Genomic DNA, 20420 nt, shown 5'->3' with positions numbered 1-20420 from the left:
TACGCTGATACTCCGATTTTTCACTTCACAATGTATGCCAAACAAAAACCATTGATTTCAAAGTTTAGCAAACCATACAACTCTATGCACAAAGACTACTTTAAACTATTAACACAGTACATAGAACATTTAAACATTTACTGGAAAAACTGTGCAGATGCAAAGTTCGGTAACATAATTATGGTAAAATCTCCCTCAATTTAGTTCTGTTACCAAACTTTGGATCTGCACAGTTCTTCCTGTAAATGTGTTTTTGTAAAATTTTCAGTGGAAAGTGTTAAAAGTTGTCCTTGTGCATAGAGTTCTATGGTGTGGTAAACGTTTAAATCAATGTTTTTTGTTTGGTATACATAATTCCCCCGTTACCATGGAATTCCCCTGCAGTCAGAAACATGGTCCTAGAATTTCAAATGTGTATAAACTAAGTATGCGGATTTTCTTAAAAGCTGTGTGAATTACCACAGAGGAAAGGGGTCAGAAGTTCTGTAAGCCTCTTACCACTTCTTCTGCTTTTAAGCATAAATCAGTTAAACTTGGCAAAACGGCTCCAATAAACTCTCATTAAACTCTGCCAAGAGTGGACTGGCTGGGATAAAAGTTTCATGAAGATAAACGTATTCATTATTTGAGGAGAAGACAATGTTGTGTATGTAGGGGGGGTTGTACGTGTTGGCTAATGAGTTGTACAGCAGAGAATGGCCCAGAAACAGTATCAGTTGTAATGGAGGGGTTGCATTCTTGAAGAGTATAGTTCAATTCTGAATGCTACATAAAATACAATAAAATTGTATTGGTCTCATCCACATACTTTGCAGATGTTATCACGGGTGTAGTGAAATGCTTAGGTTCCTAGCTCCAACGGTGCAGTAATACAAAACAATACAAAACAATACATGTAAATCCCCCCGAAAATTTAAGAAAGGAATTAAGAAATATATTAATATTAGAAAGACCAATGTCAAAGTCCGGAACATAAATATATATGTATATGATGGTGTGTGTAGACATTATGGACAGTGTATTAACAGAAAAGGTGTGTACTGCAGTAGATACAGTACTTTCAGACAAGTGACTTATTCCACATTTTGTTGTGTTACAGCATAAATTCAAAATGGATAAAAAAAATAAAAAAAAACATTCTCAACCATCTACACACAATAGCCAATGATGAAAAAGTGAAAACATGTTTTTAGAAATGTTATCATATTTATTGAAAAATAAATACATAAATATCTAATTTACTTAAGCATTCACACCCTTGAGTCAATACATTTTAGAATCACATTTGGCAGCAATTACAGCTGTGAGTCTTTTTGAGCAAGCCTCTAAGAGCTTTGCACACCTGGATTGTACAATATTTGCAAATTATTATTTAAATAATTCTTAAAATTCTCTGTCAAATTGGTTGCTGATCATTGCTAAACAACCATTTTCAGGTCTCGCCATAGATTTTCATGCAGATTTAAGTCAAAACTGTAACTCGGCCACTCAGGAACATTAGCTGTCTTCTTGGTAAACAACTCGAGTGTATATTTGGCCTTGTGTTTTAGGTTATTGTCCTGCACCTCCCAGTGTCTGTTGGAAAGCAGACTGAACCAGGTTTTCCTCTAAGGCTTTCCTGTGCTTAGCTCAATTCCGTTGCTTTTTATCCTAAAAAAATCCCTAGCCCTTGCCCATGACAAGGTGCAGACAACACCATGCTTGACAATATGAAGAGTGGTATCAGTGATGTGTTGTGCTGGATTTGCCCCAAACATAACTGTCACGTTCTGACCTTTATTTCCTTTGTTTTGTATTTATTTAGTATGGTCAGGGCGTGAGTTGGGTGGGCAGTCTGTTTGTTTTTCTATGTTTTGGGGCATTTCTATGTTTCGGCCTAGTATGGTTCTCAATCAGAGGCAGGTGTCATTAGTTGTGTCTGATTGAGAATCATACTTAGGTAGCCTGGGTTGCACTGTTTGTTTGTGGGTGATTGTCTATGTTGATGGCTTGTTTCAGCGCAGCTCGCATTAGCTTCACGGTTGTTATTTTGTTTACTGGTTTTGTATAGTTTTCAGTGTTCAGTACTTTCTTGATTAAAGATTTACCATGGACACTTACCACACCGCATATTGGTCCTCTGATCCTTTTCAACTCTCCTCTTCAGATGAAGAGGAGGACGACCGTGACAATAACGCTTCGTATTCAGGACTTAAAGTTAATTTCTTTGCCACATTTCTTTCAGTTTTACTTTAGTGCCTTATTACAAACAGGATGCATGTTTTGGAATATTTTTAATTCTGTACAGGCTTCCTTATTTTCACTCTGTCAATTAGGTTAGTATTGTGGAGTAACTACAATGTTGTTGATCCATCCACAGTTTTTTCCCATCACAGCTATCTGAAACTGCTCGACTGAGGGACCTTACAGATGATTGTATGTGTGGGGTAAAGAGATGAGGTAGTTCAAAAATCATGTTAAAAACTATAATTGCAAACAGAGTGAGTCCATGCAACTTATTATGTGACTTTTTAATCAATTTTGTACTCCTGAACATATTTAGGATTGCCGTAAGAAAGAGTTGAATACTTATTGTCACGCCCTGACCTTAGAGAGCTTTTTATGTCTCTATTTTGGTTTGGTCAGGGTGTGATTTGGGTGGGCATTCTATGTTATTTTTTTCTATGTTTTTGTATTTCTTTGTTTTGGCCGGGTATGGTTCTCAATCAGGGACAGCTGTCTATCGTTGTCTCTGATTGGGAACCATACTTAGGTAGCTTTTTCCCACATGTGTTTGTGGGTAGTTATTTTCTGATTAGTGTTTTTTTTTGCACCTGACAGGACTGTTTCGGTTTTGTTTATTCTCTTTGTTATTTTGTTACAGTGTTCAGTTTAAATAAAAAGCATGAACACTTACCACGCTGCGCTTTGGTCCAATTATTCCTCATCCGACGACGACACCCGTTACACTTATTGACTCAAGACATTTCAGATTATCCTTTTTAATTAATTTGTAAAAATGTCTAAAAACAGAATTCCACTGACATTAAAGGAATTGTGTGTAGGCTAGTGACACATTATTTTAATTGAATCCATTTTAAATTCAGGCTGTAACAAAATGTGTAAAAAGTCAAGGGGTGCGAATGCTCTCTGAGCCATGACTATACAGTATACATAGGGGGCCCTGGGTGGTGCAGCGTTCAAAAGCACCTGGGGTTTGATCCCGGCTGTGTCACAACCGACCATGAGCAGGAGCCCCATAGGACGGTGCACAATTGGCCCAGCGCCATCTGGTATAGGGGAAGGTTTGGCCGGTGGGGCTTTCCTTGGCTCATCGTGCTCTAGCGACTACTTGTGACAGGGCGGGGCACCTAAAAGCTGTCGTCAGTTGAACTATGTTTCCTCTGACACATTGGTCCGTCTGACATGATAAGAAGTAGGTGGCCAGGTGGGTCATATTTCAGAGGACGCATGACTCGACCTTTGCCTCTCCCGAGCCCATTGAGAAGTCACAGAGCTGAGGCAAGGGAGAAAATGTGGTAAAAAAAATATGCTTTTGGCCATATCACCCTGAACACGCCTGTTCAGACCTGGTCAGACCTGTTCAGACCTGGTAAGCTCAAAATACAGTGTATACAGTACATATAAAGTGGGTAGTGTAACAGGTGCAGGGTTGAGTTCCGGGTGGTAGACGGCTATGAACAGGGGTAAAGTTCAAGGCAGGGTACCGTGCAGAGGCCGGCTAGTGGTGACTTTTTAACAGTCTGATGGCCTGGAGAAAGAAGCTGTTTTTCAGTCTCTCGGTCCCAGCTTTGATGCACCTGTACTGCCTCCACCTCCTAGATGGTAGCGGGGTGAACAGGCCGTGATCTTCTTTGCATTCCTGTGACACAGGGTGATGTAGATGTCCTGGAGGACAAGCAGTGTGCCCCACAGTGTGCCCCACGGTGAGGCATTGGGCTGACCACACTACCCTCCGGAGAGCCCTGCGGTCTCCACTGTGGCCCCAGATAGGGGCATTCTCCATATGCTGTCTCCTGAAGTCCACGATCAGCTCCTTCTTTTTGTTGACATTGAGAGAGAGGTTATTTTCTTGGCACTACTCTGCCAGGGCACTCACCTCCTCCCTGTAGGCTGTCTTGTCGTTGTGTTGTTTGCCAACTTGATGATTGAGTTAGAGACGTGCATGGCCAAGCAGTCATGGGTGAACCGGGAGTACAGAAGGGGGCTGAGCACGCACACTTGTGGGGCCTTCGTGTTGAGGATCAGCATAGCGGAGGTGTTGTTGCCTACCTTCACCACCTAGGGTCAGCCCGTCAGGAAATCCAGGACCAAGTTGTACAGCGTGGGGTTCAGACCCAGGGCTCTGAGCTTAGTGATGAACTTGGAGGGCACTATGATGTTGAAGGCTAAGGAGGTACTGGAGTTAGATGATCACAGACTTGGAAAAATAAAGAAGTCAATAATTCAAGATCTTCTCTTTCACTGCTTATACTTCAATGGTCAGTATAAACCCGAGAGCCAGTGAGCTAGTACCTACTATGTCTCTTCACAATGGAGGACAATGTTCACCCATAAATCCAACCAACACCCCACTTAGCGGTTGCTTTTGTCATTATAGTCATTTTGATGCTCTACCTCCCTGTATTCTCCAACCATCTAACACAGACTGTCACACTGGCAGTAAACACAGAGGAGGATAAACAAAACCCATTCCCTGTAATTATCCATATTAAAGTTGGAACCATCATATTGCAGGGTTTTCTCAAGTAGTTTAAAGCATTTTCCTCATCCATGAAACAGCTCAGGGATGTGATTACACCTAGAGAGTGAGGGGGAAGGAGGGAGGAAGGGAGAGAGGGATAAGAGCTGTATTAAAGATGAAATGAGATAAATAAAGCAAGCTCCAAACAAGGAACATCATCCAACCAAGGCCAGCTATAATATCCTTTGGTGTAAATAAAGACAGCACTAACAAAAGTGATCGTTCCTAACTTGACATTATGTGACAACCTCTCTCATTATGTTTATAATAGGGCTGTCAGAAACATTTTAATAATTAATCAAATTAATGGCATTAGTTTTTTTTTTTAATGCCATTAGTTAAGTAGTAATTTTTTTTATTTCAAATATGTCCCTTAAGAAAGCTTTTTTCATTTAAAAAGCAGTGTATTGAGGTACAGGCATACTATGATTAGATTGTAAAGGACAGAAACACAAAATCGTGTTTTATGAGCAATTTTCATCATAAACCACATAGAAGTCACTGTAACATCCAGCTATTAAAGCTCCCAATGTTTCAGTAGTCGTATGAATGTTCTTGAAGTTTAACACAGCACACACACACACACACACACACACACACACACACACACACACACACACACACACACACACACACACACACACACACACACACACACACACACACACACACACACACACAGCTTTTAGTATTGTTAAAGCTTCAGGCATTCTAAAGAACAAAGAGCTTTTAAACTTGTCCAACAATGTTATGAAAACACTATAACCATCTGTACTGTTCAGATAACTTTACTCATATAGGCCTACACATTCTCCCTCCTTCCCACACCCTCTCTCTCTCTCTCACTGGGTGAATATGTTTTTGCATGGCCCGTTGCCCCAGGTGGGCAGAGTTTGCACATTTTAGGCCTTTCCATTGATCCTGATGTTATCAGGTTGCTAGCTAGCCCGCAACATGCGCATAAATCTGTGGCAGAAATAAAAACCATAGCTCTGGTAATATTGGGCATAACTTCTACAAAATTTTGGCTAGAGCCATGCTGTCTTCAGCGATGTAAAGGGGTTTCATATAAAGGCACAAGCATTGACTGTAGCTGTGTTCCGTGTTGTGTTCTGCGCTTAAAAGGGTCAGTGCGGAAACATGTGTGCTTAAAAAGTTTTGTAGAGACACAATAAAAACTTTAACAGATGAGAGAGAAGGAGAGACAGAGAGAGGGAGAGTGAGAGAGAGAGAGAAAGGGAGAGAGAGAGAGAGAGAGAAAGGGAGAGAGAGAGAGAGAGAGAGAGAGAGAGAAAGGGAGAGAGAGAGAGAGAGAGAGAGAGAGAGAGAGAGAGAGAGAGAGAGAGAGAGAGAGAAAGGGAGAGAGAGAGAGAGGCCTCCTCTCTCCATGCTCCTACTATTTACACATGCTCCTACTATTTACACATGGTCCTGTGTGTGTAACACTGAATTAGCCCAGTGTGAGTGAGTCCAAGGGACTGGTGCTCACTGCTCACCTTCTGTGGGCCCTGGCTGGCAACAACAGCTCAAAGACACACACAGAGAAAGAGAGGACAAAGAGCCCACACAGAGAATAGAGCTACAGTAGTCTCCTTCCTTCCACTGCGCGGAATGTAACCCACCTCCCACCCCTCCTCCATCCTCCCTTTCTCCTCTGTCCACCCTCCTCCTCCTCTCTCCAGGACCTGAGCCCACACACAGGGGTAGTAATTACCCACTCCCCAGTCTGAGTGACCCCTCAGCTCTACAGCCAGGAGCTAGCCCACCCCACCTCCCCCGGCTCCCCTCGTCTCACGGCCATCTCATTCACTCAGCCCCCCCTCAGCACTGCAGTCAACAGCTAACCCGCCTTCGGTCTCTCCGTACTTGTCTCACTCACCCACCCACTCACGTCAGAGTCCGGGAAAGGAAAACAGGCAGTCAGTCAAGCTGCTGAACCTGCTTGTTTAAGGTCACTTCCTATTCACATACCGCTGAGAGGCCAGTTGTCAATCAAACAGGCATTTGGAAAGCACAGCCAGGAGCAGCAAAGGCAAAAGTCCTTTCTCCAACAGTCAATGCATGCTGACACACACACACACACACACACACACACACACACACACACACACACACACACACACACACACACACACACACACACACAGAGTACAGTTTAAAGAGAGTAAAAACATAATATTTCAGATCTATATATTGAAACTCGATACGATAGTGAGCTAAATAAGACATTTCCACAATTCAATGAGTCCAGCGATCTGTCAAACCATGATTTCCTTTTCCCTACACTTCATAAGATTTTTGATACATATCAGTACATAAGCCTGAGCATCTCGTCTCTTTCCGTCTCGGTTCATGGTATTTCACCCTCTTTCTTTAATCAACTGTGAAGTGAAAATTTTCACACTTTATATTTTCTGATTCTAATGGAAGGATGGCTGGTAGAGTGGAAATGAATGAATGAGTAGCTAGCTGCACTCTTATGCTTCCACTGTTCCACCCGGCTAGCGCGGCTCGATGCAGTCATCCGGTTGTCATGGTTCCCTTAACTCGTCTCCAGTGTGGCGCACACAAAGTCTGTGTAGCGTAGCCAAAGATATTTTATAACTAACTCAAGATAGACCAGAGCCTGTTGATGGGAGTAAATTAATCATAGTGGGCAGAACAGGCAAAGAGATGGGCAGAGCCAAGCACGAGCTAGTGAGATCCTATTGGCGCATTCTAGCATATATTTGCATATTCCCATTAGGGAACGCCTACTACGTGAAGTGCGCATGTGCAATAACTCATTTTGCCCTTCAACTCCTTCTAAACAATGCAATTTGTAAAAACTTTGGCAAAGGGTAAAGTCTACAAAACACAGTCCACTCTGTTAGCAACAGATTCTAGTTCTGGAAACAGAAAACTTTATGGAGATCAAATATTTCATTGATGAGAAAATGTGCAGAATGTCGGCCAAAATCCATCTTCTCCCACTGCCAGCCACTGAGTTTCCTCTCATCACCATATTTGGTAGTGAGTGGAAACACCAAACGAATGCTGCACACTTATACATCAGGTGAAATGTATGTTTTATCTGTGTTCTATCTGTGGCGCAGTGCTAAGGGCTGTAATAATAATAATAAATAATAATATATGCCATTTAGCAGACACTTTAATCCAAAACAATTTACAGTCATGCTTGTGTAGCGGACATTAATTGATTATTGTCACGTGATTAGGTAGCGTCACCTGCGAACTTCAAAACCTGTGTCTGCCCTCAGGCCAAAAGGGGATTTCTTCTTAGTCTAATGGTCTAAGATGTTGGATGCTCCCGTGGGAGACCCAGGTTCATATCCTGTGTGTTACACATGCATAGACTTTATATACGGTTGGTTCCGGGAATCAAACCCACTACACTGGCGTTTCAACCGCCACCAACTGAGGAACAGTTGCACTTTGAGATTGTTTTTCAATGAAAGCGCATTATAATTCAATGCATTATTATTATTACAGAGGACCATGATGAGAGGAGATGACTGCGGTGGTGGTCACCAGGCCATTACTACACAGGCAGACATGACATCTCCATGCAGGTCAGAGCAGACACAAAATGGCAGCTGTGTAGCAGGCAGAAACAGAGCCCTCGGGTGTCAACAGATGCTCCCATGAGGCCACTTGGCACAGCTTCACTTTTTTTACCACTATTTTGAGTCAGACTACAACAGCACATAGGCATCATACTCTGTGTGTAAGTTAGTCTGTGTATAAAACTCTCTTCCTAACTCTTACACTCAAGTACTGGTCCTTCAAGCAGGATAAAAACAGTACCAGTACATTAAAACATCCGCTAAAAGTTCAGAGTACAAATGTGAACCTACACAAGCAGGACAATCCTAGGACTTTGTTTAGGTAAGGAGATGATGCTCCAGCCACACAGACACCTGACACAACTCAGAGAACCTGACCGCCTGGTTTCCTTAGCAGTCTGAGGAAAATGTTGACGGATGTCTGGCTGTCTATCTGTCTGTTTGTCTGGCCAGGCGGCAGGTTGCTTGACAAAGTGCTGGGCCCTGGCTCGGGTCTTGGTTTCTACAAGAGAACTCTATACACACACACAGCACCCTCTTTACACATGCAGTAACCCCATCCATAAGCAAAGCACACCTTCTGCCAGGTCCATCTCATTAGCCTGAGTGTGGAGAGGGGATGGTACAGTATCACTCGTCAGCATTAATACTTCAACACCTTGCCCCCCCACAGGAGAGGGTTGAGCCCTAGCTGTAGCTGTGAGAGATTGAAACGGAATGAAAGTGGGATCCATAGGAATAAATACATGTCAATCTATGTACAGCTATGTACAGCTAGTACATGATGGTAAATATCTCAAGACAAAATTCCCATGGTCAAAATTATATAAACCATATTCCTATTTAGCCCTACTTTCAAATGGATGGACATATGTTGAACTCCGCATTTAAAAACCCACACAGCCATGAGAGAGACATGGAAAAAGGATAGAATATTCATGGTCTCAAAATACTGGTAAGACATGATGTTCAATAATGTATGAGCAACTTAAAAATATAACTGTCTCCTGGGTTGCAAAAGCAGGATTGTCAGCAACAACAAATCGATGCCAGCGTTTTGATAAGTGTGCCAGACATCCCATTAGAGACATATGTTATGGCTAGATGCTGAAGGTCAGAAGCTAAGGCTATGTTCCAAATGGGCTATTTTCCCTATATAGTGCACAGCTTTTGGACAGACACCAATAGCAAGTCAAAGCAGAAACCAACAGCTCATTGATTTACCTTTTCGTTGTATTTGAACTTGACATAGAACCAACTGGACTTGATCATCCTGCCTCCGTCTGCTGTCTCTGGCTGACTCAGTGTGCCGACGGTAAGGGAACAAGTTAAGTCTTTTCCTAAAGGAATCAAAAACAGTAACAGCAACCCGCCAAAAGGTCCCACAGCTAGAAGACAGCCAAAACACCAGTTTCTTCTTTCTCCTGCTTCTGTTGTTCTTTATCCTCTCTGTTTGCTCCTGGTTCTGTTGTTCTTTATCCTCTCTGCTTGCTCCTGGTTCTGTTGTTCTTTATCCTCTCTGTTTGCTCCTGGTTCTGTTGTTCTTTATCCTCTCTGTTTGCTCCTGGTTCTGTTGTTCTTTATCCTCTCTGTTTGATCCTGGTTCTGTTGTTCTTTATCCTCTCTGCTTGCTCCTGGTTCTGTTGTTCTTTATCCTCTCTGCTTGCTCCTGGTTCTGTTGTTCTTTATCCTCTCTGCTTGCTCCTGGTTCTGTTGTTCTTTATCCTCTCTGCTTGCTCCTGGTTCTGTTGTTCTTTATCCTCTCTGCTTGCTCCTGGTTCTGTTGCTCTTTATCCTCTCTGCTTGCTCCTGGTTCTCTCTCTCACTCCCACTTTCTCTGTCCCTCTCTTCTACCCTCTTTGCTTCCTCCCGTCTCTCTCAACCTTTCTCTCCCTGGCGTGGTGTGTGCGTGGTGTGTGTGTGGTGTGTGTGGTTGGTGTGTGTGTGGTGTGTGTATGTGGCGTAGCTGGCTTGGCAGTCTGACAGCAGCTCTCCTCAAATGGACTTTAGCTGTGTGTTCATCCCTATTGGCATATAACAGTAAGTAGGGTGTTCTGTCCTCTTGTTGTCCTCGTCCTCGGCTCTGACTACACACACTACTGCAGTAACCTCCTCCTCTCTGCTCACTGCCCAACCCATTTTCTCTCGTTTGCCTCTCTCTCTCCTCCCGCTTTCTCCCGCTTTGTCTCTCTCTCGCTATCTCTCTTTTATTCCTCCCCTTTATTCAACATATTTGTTCTCTCTCCTTGGCTCTCTCTGTTATGTCCTGTGTATAGAGCTCTTTCTCATTTAACCCCTTTTTTAAAAATATTGCTTTAGTTGCTGTTCTCTTCTTATAGAGGAAGCCCTTTGTGATGTCTCCATAGATCTCTAGTAGTGTATTTGACATTTGCTTCACCACTTTGATTCAACAGACTTGTTCTTAAAAAAAAGGTATTAAAAGTGCTTTACTATCCAGTATGTCACCTTCAAACACCGTATAAACATTGACTCAGTTGGTTATGACATCCCAGTCCCCCTAGTCTTGTCTGTACTGTATGAGGAAGAGTACAAGAAGTCTAAAAATGACCACGTACACACAGCTCAGATTGGGCCAGCGGGCCACCCTGCCTGTGTTTACATTCTGTCCCTCTCCCTAGTAGCACATCAGGTTAGGATAACTCACACACAGCTTCTTGTGTATATAATTATGTCATCTGGGACAGCTGTGTGAAGTACCTGCCAGCTATAATAGGGTCCTTTATCCCAGGAGAATTATCCACATTTGGCAACACAACCTGAAACAGTAACAACTCTGTTGGAAGGCAATCCATCTGTCACTACACAGAAATAGTGTTTGTATCTACAAACAATATTAATGAGATGCGCCATAATACCAAAAGCTTGAGTTTAGTTATTATCCAAGGAGAAGCTGAGAGGCCGTCTTTCGGGACAAGCTAGGACGCATTGCAGTGAAAGAGAGTACAATATTTGAAAGCTGTTTGAAGTTCACAGGTATAAAAGCCAAATATAACTTGTAATGCTGTAAAGAAAAGGCTAACAATGTTTTATATATGATAAAGCAATAAGCACACTCAGACCCCAAAATGTGGGCTCACTTGGGACAATACCCTCTGCAAAAACAAACAAACAAAACAGTTGAGTACCATACGGTATGGGTTCTGTTTCCAGGCCTATGCAGTAAACTCTTGTCAGGTGGGCTTAGGTCATCACTGGGGATGTTCTAAACACAGGGGGGGGTATACCCCCGGACCCTCGGGCTGTGTTGGCTCCTCATCCAGGCCTTGTACTGTGTACAGGGAGTCCACAGTGCCTGAAATGCATAGTGACAGTCCTCGCTGCCTGCCTACCCGCTCCCTTCCCACAGACACATGCACACGCTTGGCTATGCGCCCCGCGGCCAGCACTGTGCTTGAATCACCAGAGAACAAAAAAACACACAGCAGCCATTCCATCCACAGACTGGTGTGCCTTAGCAAGATAATAGGGCATGATGCACAATACACAGCGTACACAGCTCTAAGACAGGACATAGAGAAAGAGAAAAAAGAGCATGGATCGTGCTTTAAGTCTGCGTTAGTCTGTATTAGTGTGTGTTAGTCTGTGTTACTCTGTATTAGTGTGTATTATTCTGGTTAGTGTGTATTAGTGTGTGTTAGTGTGTATTAGTGTGTGTTAGTCTGCATTAGTCTGTAATAGTGTGTGTTAGTCTGTATTAGCCTGTATTAGTGTGTGTTAGTCAATTAGTCTGTGTTAGTCTGTATTAGTCTGTGTTAGTCTGTATTGGTGTGTGTTAGTCTGTATTCATGTGTGTTAGTCTGTATTAGTGTGTGTTAGTCTGTATTAGTGTGTGTTAGTCTGTATTAGTGTTGTTAGCCTGTATTAGTGTGTGTTAGTCTGTATTAGTCTGTGTTAGTCTGTGTTAGTATGTGTTAGTCTGTATTAGTGTGTGTTAGCCTGTATTAGTGTGTGTTAGTCTGTATTCGTCTGTGTTAGTCTGTGTTAGTATGTGTTAGTCTCTATTAGTGTGTGTTAGTTAGTCTGTGTTAGTCTATATTAGTCTGTGTGAGTCTGTATTAGTGTGTGTTAGTCTGTATTCGTGTGTGTTAGTCTCTGTTAGTCTGTTAGTGTGTGTTAGTCTGTTAGTGTATCAGTGTTAGTCTGTTAGTGTGGGTGTTAGTCTGTGTTAGTCTGTTAGTGTATCAGTGTTAGTCTGTTAGTGTGTGTTAGTCTGTGTGTATTAGTCTGTTTGTGTGTGTTAGTCTGTAGGTGTGTGTTAGTCTGTGTTAGTCTGTTAGTGTATCAGTGTTAGTCTGTTTGTGTGTGTTAGTCTGTTAGTGTGTGTTAGTCTGCCGGTGTATCAGTGTTAGTCTGTTAGTGTGTGATAGTCTGTGTTAGTGTGTGTTAGTCTGTGTTAATCTATATTAGTCTGATTTAGTGTGTAGTATTCTGTGTTGGTGTGTTTTAGTGTGTGTTAGTCTGTGTTAGTCTTCATTAGTCTGTAATAGTGTGTGTTAGTCTGTGTTAGTCTTCATTAGTCTGTAATAGTGTGTGTTAGTTTGTATTAGTGTGTGCTAGTCTGTGTTTATCTGTGTTAGTCTGTACTAGTGTGTGTTAGTCTGTTGGTGTATCAGTGTTAGTCTGTTAGTGTGTGTTAGTCTGTGTTAGTCTGTTAGTGTGTGTTAGTCTGTGTTAGTCTGTTAGTGTGTGTTAGTCTGTTGGTGTGTGTTAGTCTGTTAGACTGTATTAGTTTGTTAGTGTTTTTTTAGTCTGTTAGTGTGTGTGTGTTAGTCTGTTTTAGTCTGTTAGTGTGTGTTAGTCTGTTTTAGTATGTTAGTGTGTGTTAGTCTGTGTTAGTCTGGTAGTGTGTGTTATTCTGTGTTAGTGTGTGTTAGTCTGTGTTAGTCTGTGTTAATCTGTATTAGTCTGTATTAGTGTGTATTATTTTATGTTAGTCTGCATTAGTATGTGTTAGTCTGTATTAGTCTGTTTTAGTGTGTGCTAGTCAGTTAGTTTGTGCTAGTCTGTGTTAATCTGTATTAGTCTGTACTAGTGTGTGTTAGTCTGCATTATTGTCAGTTAGTCTGTGTTAGTCTGTATTAGTCTGTGTTAGGCTGTATTAGTGTGTGTTAGCCTGTATTTGTGTGTTTTAGTGTGTGTTAGTCTGTTAGTGTGTGATAGTCTGTGTTAGTATGAGTTAGTGTATCAGTGTTAGTCTGTAAGTGTGTGTTAGTGTGTGTTAGTCTGTTAGTGTGTGTTAGTGTGTGTTAGTCTGTTAGTGTGTGATAGTCTGGTAGTGTGTGTTAATCTGTGTTAGCCTGTATTAGTCTGTGTTAGTCTGTTAGTGTATCAGTGTTAGTCTGTTAGTGTGTGATAGTCTGTATTAGTATGTGTTAGTGTGTGTTAGTCTGTTAGTATATCAGTGTTAGTCTGTGTTAGTCTGTTAGTGTGTGTTAGTATGTGTTAGTCTGGTTGTGTGTTAGTCTGTGATAGTGTGTGTTAGTCTGGTAGTGTGTGGTAGTGCGTGTTAGTCTGTGTTAGTCTGTTTGTTTATCAGTGTTAGTCTGTGTTAGTCTGGTAGTGTGTGTTAGTCTGTGTTAGTATATCAGTGTTAGTCTGTGTTAGTCTGGTAGTGTGTGTTAGTCTGTAATAGTGTGTGTTAGTCTGGTAGTGTGTGTTAGTCTGTGTTAGTCTCTCAGTATATCAGTGTTAGTCTGTGTTAGTCTGGTAGTGTGTGTTAGTCTGGTAGTGCGTGTTAGTCTGTGTTAGTCTGTTAGTATATCAGTGTTAGTCTGTGTTAGTCTGGTAGTGTGTGTTAGTCTGGTAGTGTGTGTTAGTCTGTGTTAGTCTGGTAGTGTGTGTTAGTCTGTGTTAGTCAGGTAGTGTATCAATGTTAGTGCGTGTGAGGATAATGAGAATTTGCTGTAGTGATCAAAAGGTTATCTACAGCCGCTTTTGGAATCTTAGTTTAGCAATTAAACACAGCATGCAAAAAGATCATATCATTAAAATTGAATTTAATAGAGTAGAATCATGCTAGGAAGAACAGAACATTGTTTATGCATGGCTCAATACACTGCACACTACAGTGCACTGCTGCCTGATAGGGTATGATTTGAGCTAATGCTGCTGCTTGCTCCACTTTCTGAGAACAGTCTAAACCTTGTAGGATCATGTGATTCAATGCTATGACTTTTCTTTCTCATCCGTTCCCTGTTAAATACCTTCATCCCACAGAGCCCAACAGAGGAGCCATACAGACGAGCTGCTTAGAAGGCTGAGAGAGAAGGCCCCAGGCTGCCTGCCTGACTATACAGACGCTTCCCTGCAGGAGGCAAACAATCTCCTGGGTGGAGAAAGGGACGTGTGTTTGTGCATGTGTAGGCTTCCCCAGTCCCTACACCCTGAGCTGGCGCACTGAGCTTGCTAACAGGAGGATAGAGAGGGTGAGTGTCGTAGCAGCCCTTCACTCTTCTCCTTTCTCAGCTATACCAGCCCAGATGTTCCAGTGTCCTCCTCTACAGCTCCAATGTTCTGCTAAACCTGCTGACTGCCGTGGAAGAACATGAAGAAAAACCCCTCCTCCTCCAACCCAAAGTCCCTCATGCACAAACGTCCCCTTCACTCCCCTAAATGTTTTTAGTGGTTCCTTTAATCTTTTAAGCTCTTTGGGGGCTAATGGCGCAGTACTCTATTGAAAGTAACACAGCCCCTTACATAAACAAGCTGGGGAGAAAAAAGGAGGGGAATGAGAGAAAGGCGGAGGGGTGTTGGTAAGAAATAAGGGAATTCTTCAAAAGCATCGGCACTACTACAAACATTTGCTACATTTCCGATTCTTTCTTCTCCTCCGCTCCAGGGTTTGGCCTGGCTTGTGGATGGTTCCGTGTGATACAGAGAGAGAGATTCAGTGATGAAGAGGGGAATCATCCTGAATCATTGTGAGAGTGCAGAGTGTAATGTGACGTGAGCGTGCATGTTAAGGAGGTCTCAGGCCCCCTGCTCTCGCTCTTTCTCTCCTTCTCTCTCGTTGAGGTCTTTAACGTAGCTGCACGCACCGGGAGGCAGTGGCCCGGTATGGCACGGCAGGGCATGGCACGGACAGGATGATGTTATGCTGTTTCCTCTCTTCTCCTTCCTTCCCCTCCCCAGGCTCTTACTTGTCTCGCCGAACAAAGGGCTCTTCATGCTACACACAGATATTAGTGCAATGCAGCCCCTCTGATGGTTAGATAACACAGGGGGAGACAGGGGACTGAGCCAGAGACACGCACAGGAAATCCAGTTATACCCCTCTCTCCTCTCCTAATATAGAGGATTAGGGTACCAGTCTGCTCTAGCAAAGACGACTTGCTGTAAGAACCGGCATTAAGCTTTACAAGGTTTCTTCTTTTGGGTAAAGCCAGACTAGGGCTGGTGAGGTGGGCATTACTAACATGGAGGAACTACATTGGAACCATTGGTAAACAGGAAAGAAAAACAAAAAAGATATCATTAGCAGATTTGATGAGCAGAATCAACAGTATCCGGATGGGATTAAAATCACAGACTATAATCCTCTGTTTCAGGATGTTTATTATCACCATATAAGCAATGCCCTCCAGTCTGCCATGAGGTCATGATGCCCCTAGCTGGACTGATCCTGAGTGCATGGCCCTGTGCTCCAGTCCGGGCTGCTCTGCACTGTTCTGCTGTGTCACCCTATCTGTGTGATGATGGTGACCTGTCCTGACTCCTCTCGGAGAGGCTGCAGACCAGAGCACCATGGGAGTGAGGCTGCCTGCCCTCCTGCCTCCCTTACAGAGAACAGTTAGTAACAGCTCTGGTAATGGCACAGCCTCCCTTGCCTCCCCATTTCCTCTCACACTGAGAGAGCAGATTTCGTGACTGGAAGAAAGTGTTACACAACCGACAAACTCTGTAACTGTGCCAGTCTGTGTGTATGTACTTACAATACCAGTCAAAAGTTTGGACACACCTACTCATTCAAGGGTTTTTCTTTATTTGTACTATTTCTACATTGTAGAATAATTGTTTCCACATATGCTGAGCACTTGTTGGCTGCTTTTCCTTCACTCTGCAGTCCCACTCATCCCAAACCATCTCAATTGGGTTGAGGTCGGGTGATTGTGGAGACCAGGTCATCTGATGCAGCACTCCATCACTCTCCTTTGTCAAATAGCCCCTACACAGCCTAGAGGTGTGTTTTGGGTCATTGTCATGTCGAAAAACAAATGATAGTCCCACTAAGCCCAAATCAGATGGGATGACGTATCGCTGCAGAAAGCTGTGGTAGCCATGTTGGTTAAGTGTGCCTTGAATTCTAAATAAATCACAGACAGTGTCACCAGCAAAGCACCCCCACACCATCACACCTCCTCCTCCATGCTTCACAATGGGAACCACACATGTGGAGATCATCCGTTCACCTACTCTGCGTCTCACAAAGACACGGCGGTTAGATCCAAAAATCTTATATTTGGACTCATCAGACCAAAGGACACATTTGCACCGATCTAATGTCCATTGCTTGTGTTTCTTGGCCCAAGCAAGCGTCTTCTTCTTATTGGTGTCCTTTAGTCGTGATTTCTTTGCAGCAATTTGACCATGAAGGCCTGATTCACTCAGTCTCCTCTGAACAGTCGATGTTGAGATGTGTCTGTTACTTATTTGGGCTGCAATCTGAGGTGCAGTTAACTCTAATGAACTTATCCTCTGCAGCAGAGGTAACTCTGGGTCTTCCTTTTCTGTGGCGGTCCTCATGAGAGCCAGCTTCATGATAGAGCTTGATGGTTTTTGCAACTGCATTTGAAGAAACTTTAAAAACTTTAGTTTCAGATTGACTGACCTTCATGTTGTAAAGGAATCATGGACTGTCATTTCTCTTTGCTTATTTGAGCTGTTCTTGCCATAATATGCCCCTCATTTTGAACTCATTCCTTCTCACAAGTCAGAGGAGACTTGGGGGGGGGGGGGGGGGGTTGACAGATATAAGGAGAGGGAGAGGAAAGGAAAGGACAAAAAAAGAATGGTGGAATAATTCCACGTTCCAATGACTTTTAGACTCATGCAGGGGCCGGTGCCAACCCTGATGTTCCAGCTCTCCTTCCTCCTAAACGGATTCGCACGCACACCTCTCCTCCACTGGGAACCGGGATGGAACAGGGAACTAGCCGTCCCATAGGCCCAAGCTGCTGCTCCATCCACTGCTGCCTTGGCGAGCAGAGGGATCAGATGAAAGCAGGAAAGAGAGATAAACTCGCTGTAATTGCTCACAGGCGAGGGGAGTAGGTGGGGGGGAACAATGGCGTGGAGAGACAGGTAGGGGAGGGTTAGCTGGAGCGGAGCGAGGTTGGAGAGGAGACGAAAGGAGAGGAAAGGGCCTAATGGAGTAGCGGGCCAGGAGACTGTCTGTGCGTGTGCACTGAGGACCTGGACCATGCCGTAGGCAAATCAGTACCAACAGGAGAAGAGGTGGGGGGAAAACAGAGAGCCAGAACCATATATTCCAGACCTTGGATAGTTGACATGGTACCATTGCTTTAAGTGGGAGCACCTAAAGTAGGACAATGGTGCTAGAGCAGCACCTGCAGTAGGGAAGTGGTGCTAGAGCAGCACCTGCAGTAGGGAAATGGTGCTAGAGCAGCACCTGCAGTAGGGTAATGGAGCTAGAGCAGCACCTGCAGTAGGGAAGTGGTGCTAGAGCAGCACCTGCAGTAGGGAAATGGTGCTAGAGCAGCACCTGCAGTAGGGAAATGGTGCTAGAGCAGCCCCTGCAGTAGGGTAATGGAGCTAGAGCAGCACCTGCAGTAGGGAAATAGTGCTAGAGCAACACAACTTTTCCCTACAACATTGCAATAGGCTAAGGCAGTGTTTCCCAACCCTGGTCATTGAGTACCCCCAACAGTACACATTTTTATTGTAACCCTGGGCAAGGACACCTGATTCAACATGTCAACTAATCCTCAAGCCCTCAATGTGCTGAATGAGGTGTGTTTGTCCACGGCTCCAACAAAAGGAGGAGGACCAGGGTTGGGAAACACTGGGCTAAGGTAACAAAGAAGATACAGTGGGGCCAAAAAGTATTTAGTTAGCCACCAATTGTGCAAGTTCTCCCACTTAAAAAGACGAGAGAGGCCTGTAATTTTCATCATAGGTACACTTCAACTATGACAGACAAAATGAGGGAAAAAAATCCAGAAAATCACACTGTAAGATTTTTAATGAATTTATTTGCAAATTATGGTGGAAAATAAGTATTTGGTCACCTACAAACAAGCAAGATTTCTGGCTCTCACAGACCTGTAACTTCTTCTTTAAGAGGCTCCTCTGTCCTCCACTCGTTACCTGTATTAATGGCACCTGTTTGAACTTGTTATCAGTATAAAATACACCTGTACACAAGCTCAAACAGTCACAATCCAAACTCCACTATGGCCAAGACCAAAGAGCTGTCAAAGGACACCAGAAACAAAATTGTAGACCTGCACCAGGCTGGGAAGACTGAATCTGCAATGACCTGCAGAGAGCTGAGACCAAAGTAACAAAGCTTACCATCAGTAACACATTACGCCGCCAGGGACTCAAATCCTGCAGTGCCAGACGTGTCCCCCTGCTTAAGCCAGTACATGTCCAGGCCCGTCTGAAGTTTGCTAGAGAGCATTTGGATGATCCAGAAGAAGATTGGGAGAATGTCATATGGTCAGATGAAACCAAAATATAACTTTTTGGTAAAAACTCAACTGGTCGTGTTTGGAGGACAAAGAATGCTGAGTTGCATCCAAAGAACACCATACCTAATGTGAAGCATGGGGGTGGAAACATCATGCTTTGGGGCTGTTTTTCTGCAAAGGGACCAGGACGACTGATCCGTGTAAAGGAAAGAATGAATGGGGCCCTGTATCGTGAGATTTTGAGTGAAAACCTCCTTCCATCAGCAAGGGCATTGAAGATGAAATGTGGCTGGGTCTTTCAGCATGACAATGATCCCAAACACAACGCCCGGGCAATGAAGGAGTGGCTTTGTAAGAAGCATTTCAAGGTCCTGGAGTGGTCTAGCCAGTCTTCAGATCTCAACCCCATAGAAAATCTTTGGAGGGAGTTGAAAGTCCGTGTTGCCCAGCAACAGCCCCAAAACATCACTGCTCTAGAGGAGATCTGCATGGAGGAATGGGCCAAAATACCAAAAACAGTGTGTGAAAAACCTTGTGAAGACTTACAGAAAACGTTTGACCTCTGTCATTGCCAACAAAGGGTATATAACAAAGTATTGATATAAACTTTTGTTATTGACTTTACTTATTTTCCACCATAATTTGCTAATAAATGAATTAAAAGTACTACAATGTGATTTTCTGGATTTTGTTTTCTCATTTTGTCTGTCATAGTTGAAGTGTACCTATGATGAAAATTACAGGCCTCTCTCATCTTTTTAAGTGGGAGAACTTGCACAATTTGTGGCTGACAAAATATTTTTTTGCCCCACTGTATGTGTGTGTGTTTGTGCGTGTGCGTGTGCGCGTGTTTGTGTGTATGTGTGTGTGAGTGCGCGTGTGTGTGAGTGCGCGTGTGTGTGAGTGCGCGTGTGTGTGTGCGTGTGTGTGTGTGTGTATGTGTCTTGGACGATACACATAAATATCTCCAGGGATTAAGCATAGTCTGTTGAGCAAACGTATCTAAGCCAGGTAATCATAATTGGATCCTTGAGAAGCAATGACACACCAAAGCCCATGCAGACAGACATCTCTAAAGCCCAGTGACCCACTGCACATCTACACCTCTCATTTCACACACAATCAAACAGGATAAATTAATTCACTTTTTTTCCAGAATTACAAGGGATAAGAATTGACAGATTTACTATTATAACAACAATAATATAACTATTTATATCAGGCTGGATGAAATATTGGTATGATAAACAAATAGGACGTTCTTTAATTATACCTTAATGAGGAACCCCTAGACCTCTTTGCGGACCCCAGGTTGGGCCCCTGTCCTGACCCACTCTCCAGACATGGATAAATAAATCACCTTAACACAGATGCCCTTAATGTAATAACACTCATGATTCCAGGGCAGAAAAAGGACACATATCCATTCTCTTGGCC

At 43.3% G+C, this 20420-nt stretch overlaps 1 protein-coding gene across 11 annotated transcripts in view; it reads right to left on the bottom strand.

Moving 5' to 3' along the window:
* The window catches only part of LOC110533651 (activator of transcription and developmental regulator AUTS2), a 484459-nt gene that overhangs the window by 332699 nt on the left and 131340 nt on the right, over positions 1-20420 (bottom strand). The window contains exon 1 of one of the 11 annotated variants that reach the window (XM_021618076.2): positions 9535-10136. The exons of the other annotated variants lie outside the window; for them this stretch is intronic. Within the exon in view, the coding sequence (XP_021473751.2) occupies positions 9535-9582 (48 nt within the window). The 5' untranslated portion in view covers positions 9583-10136. Of the gene's footprint in view, positions 1-9534; positions 10137-20420 lie in introns of those variants that run through there. 11 annotated transcript variants of the gene reach the window in all.

The sequence above is a fragment of the Oncorhynchus mykiss genome, chromosome 10 (assembly GCF_013265735.2).
Source record: "Oncorhynchus mykiss isolate Arlee chromosome 10, USDA_OmykA_1.1, whole genome shotgun sequence".
Taxonomy (NCBI): domain Eukaryota; kingdom Metazoa; phylum Chordata; class Actinopteri; order Salmoniformes; family Salmonidae; genus Oncorhynchus; species Oncorhynchus mykiss.
This window is presented reverse-complemented; position numbering and strand designations above follow the sequence as displayed.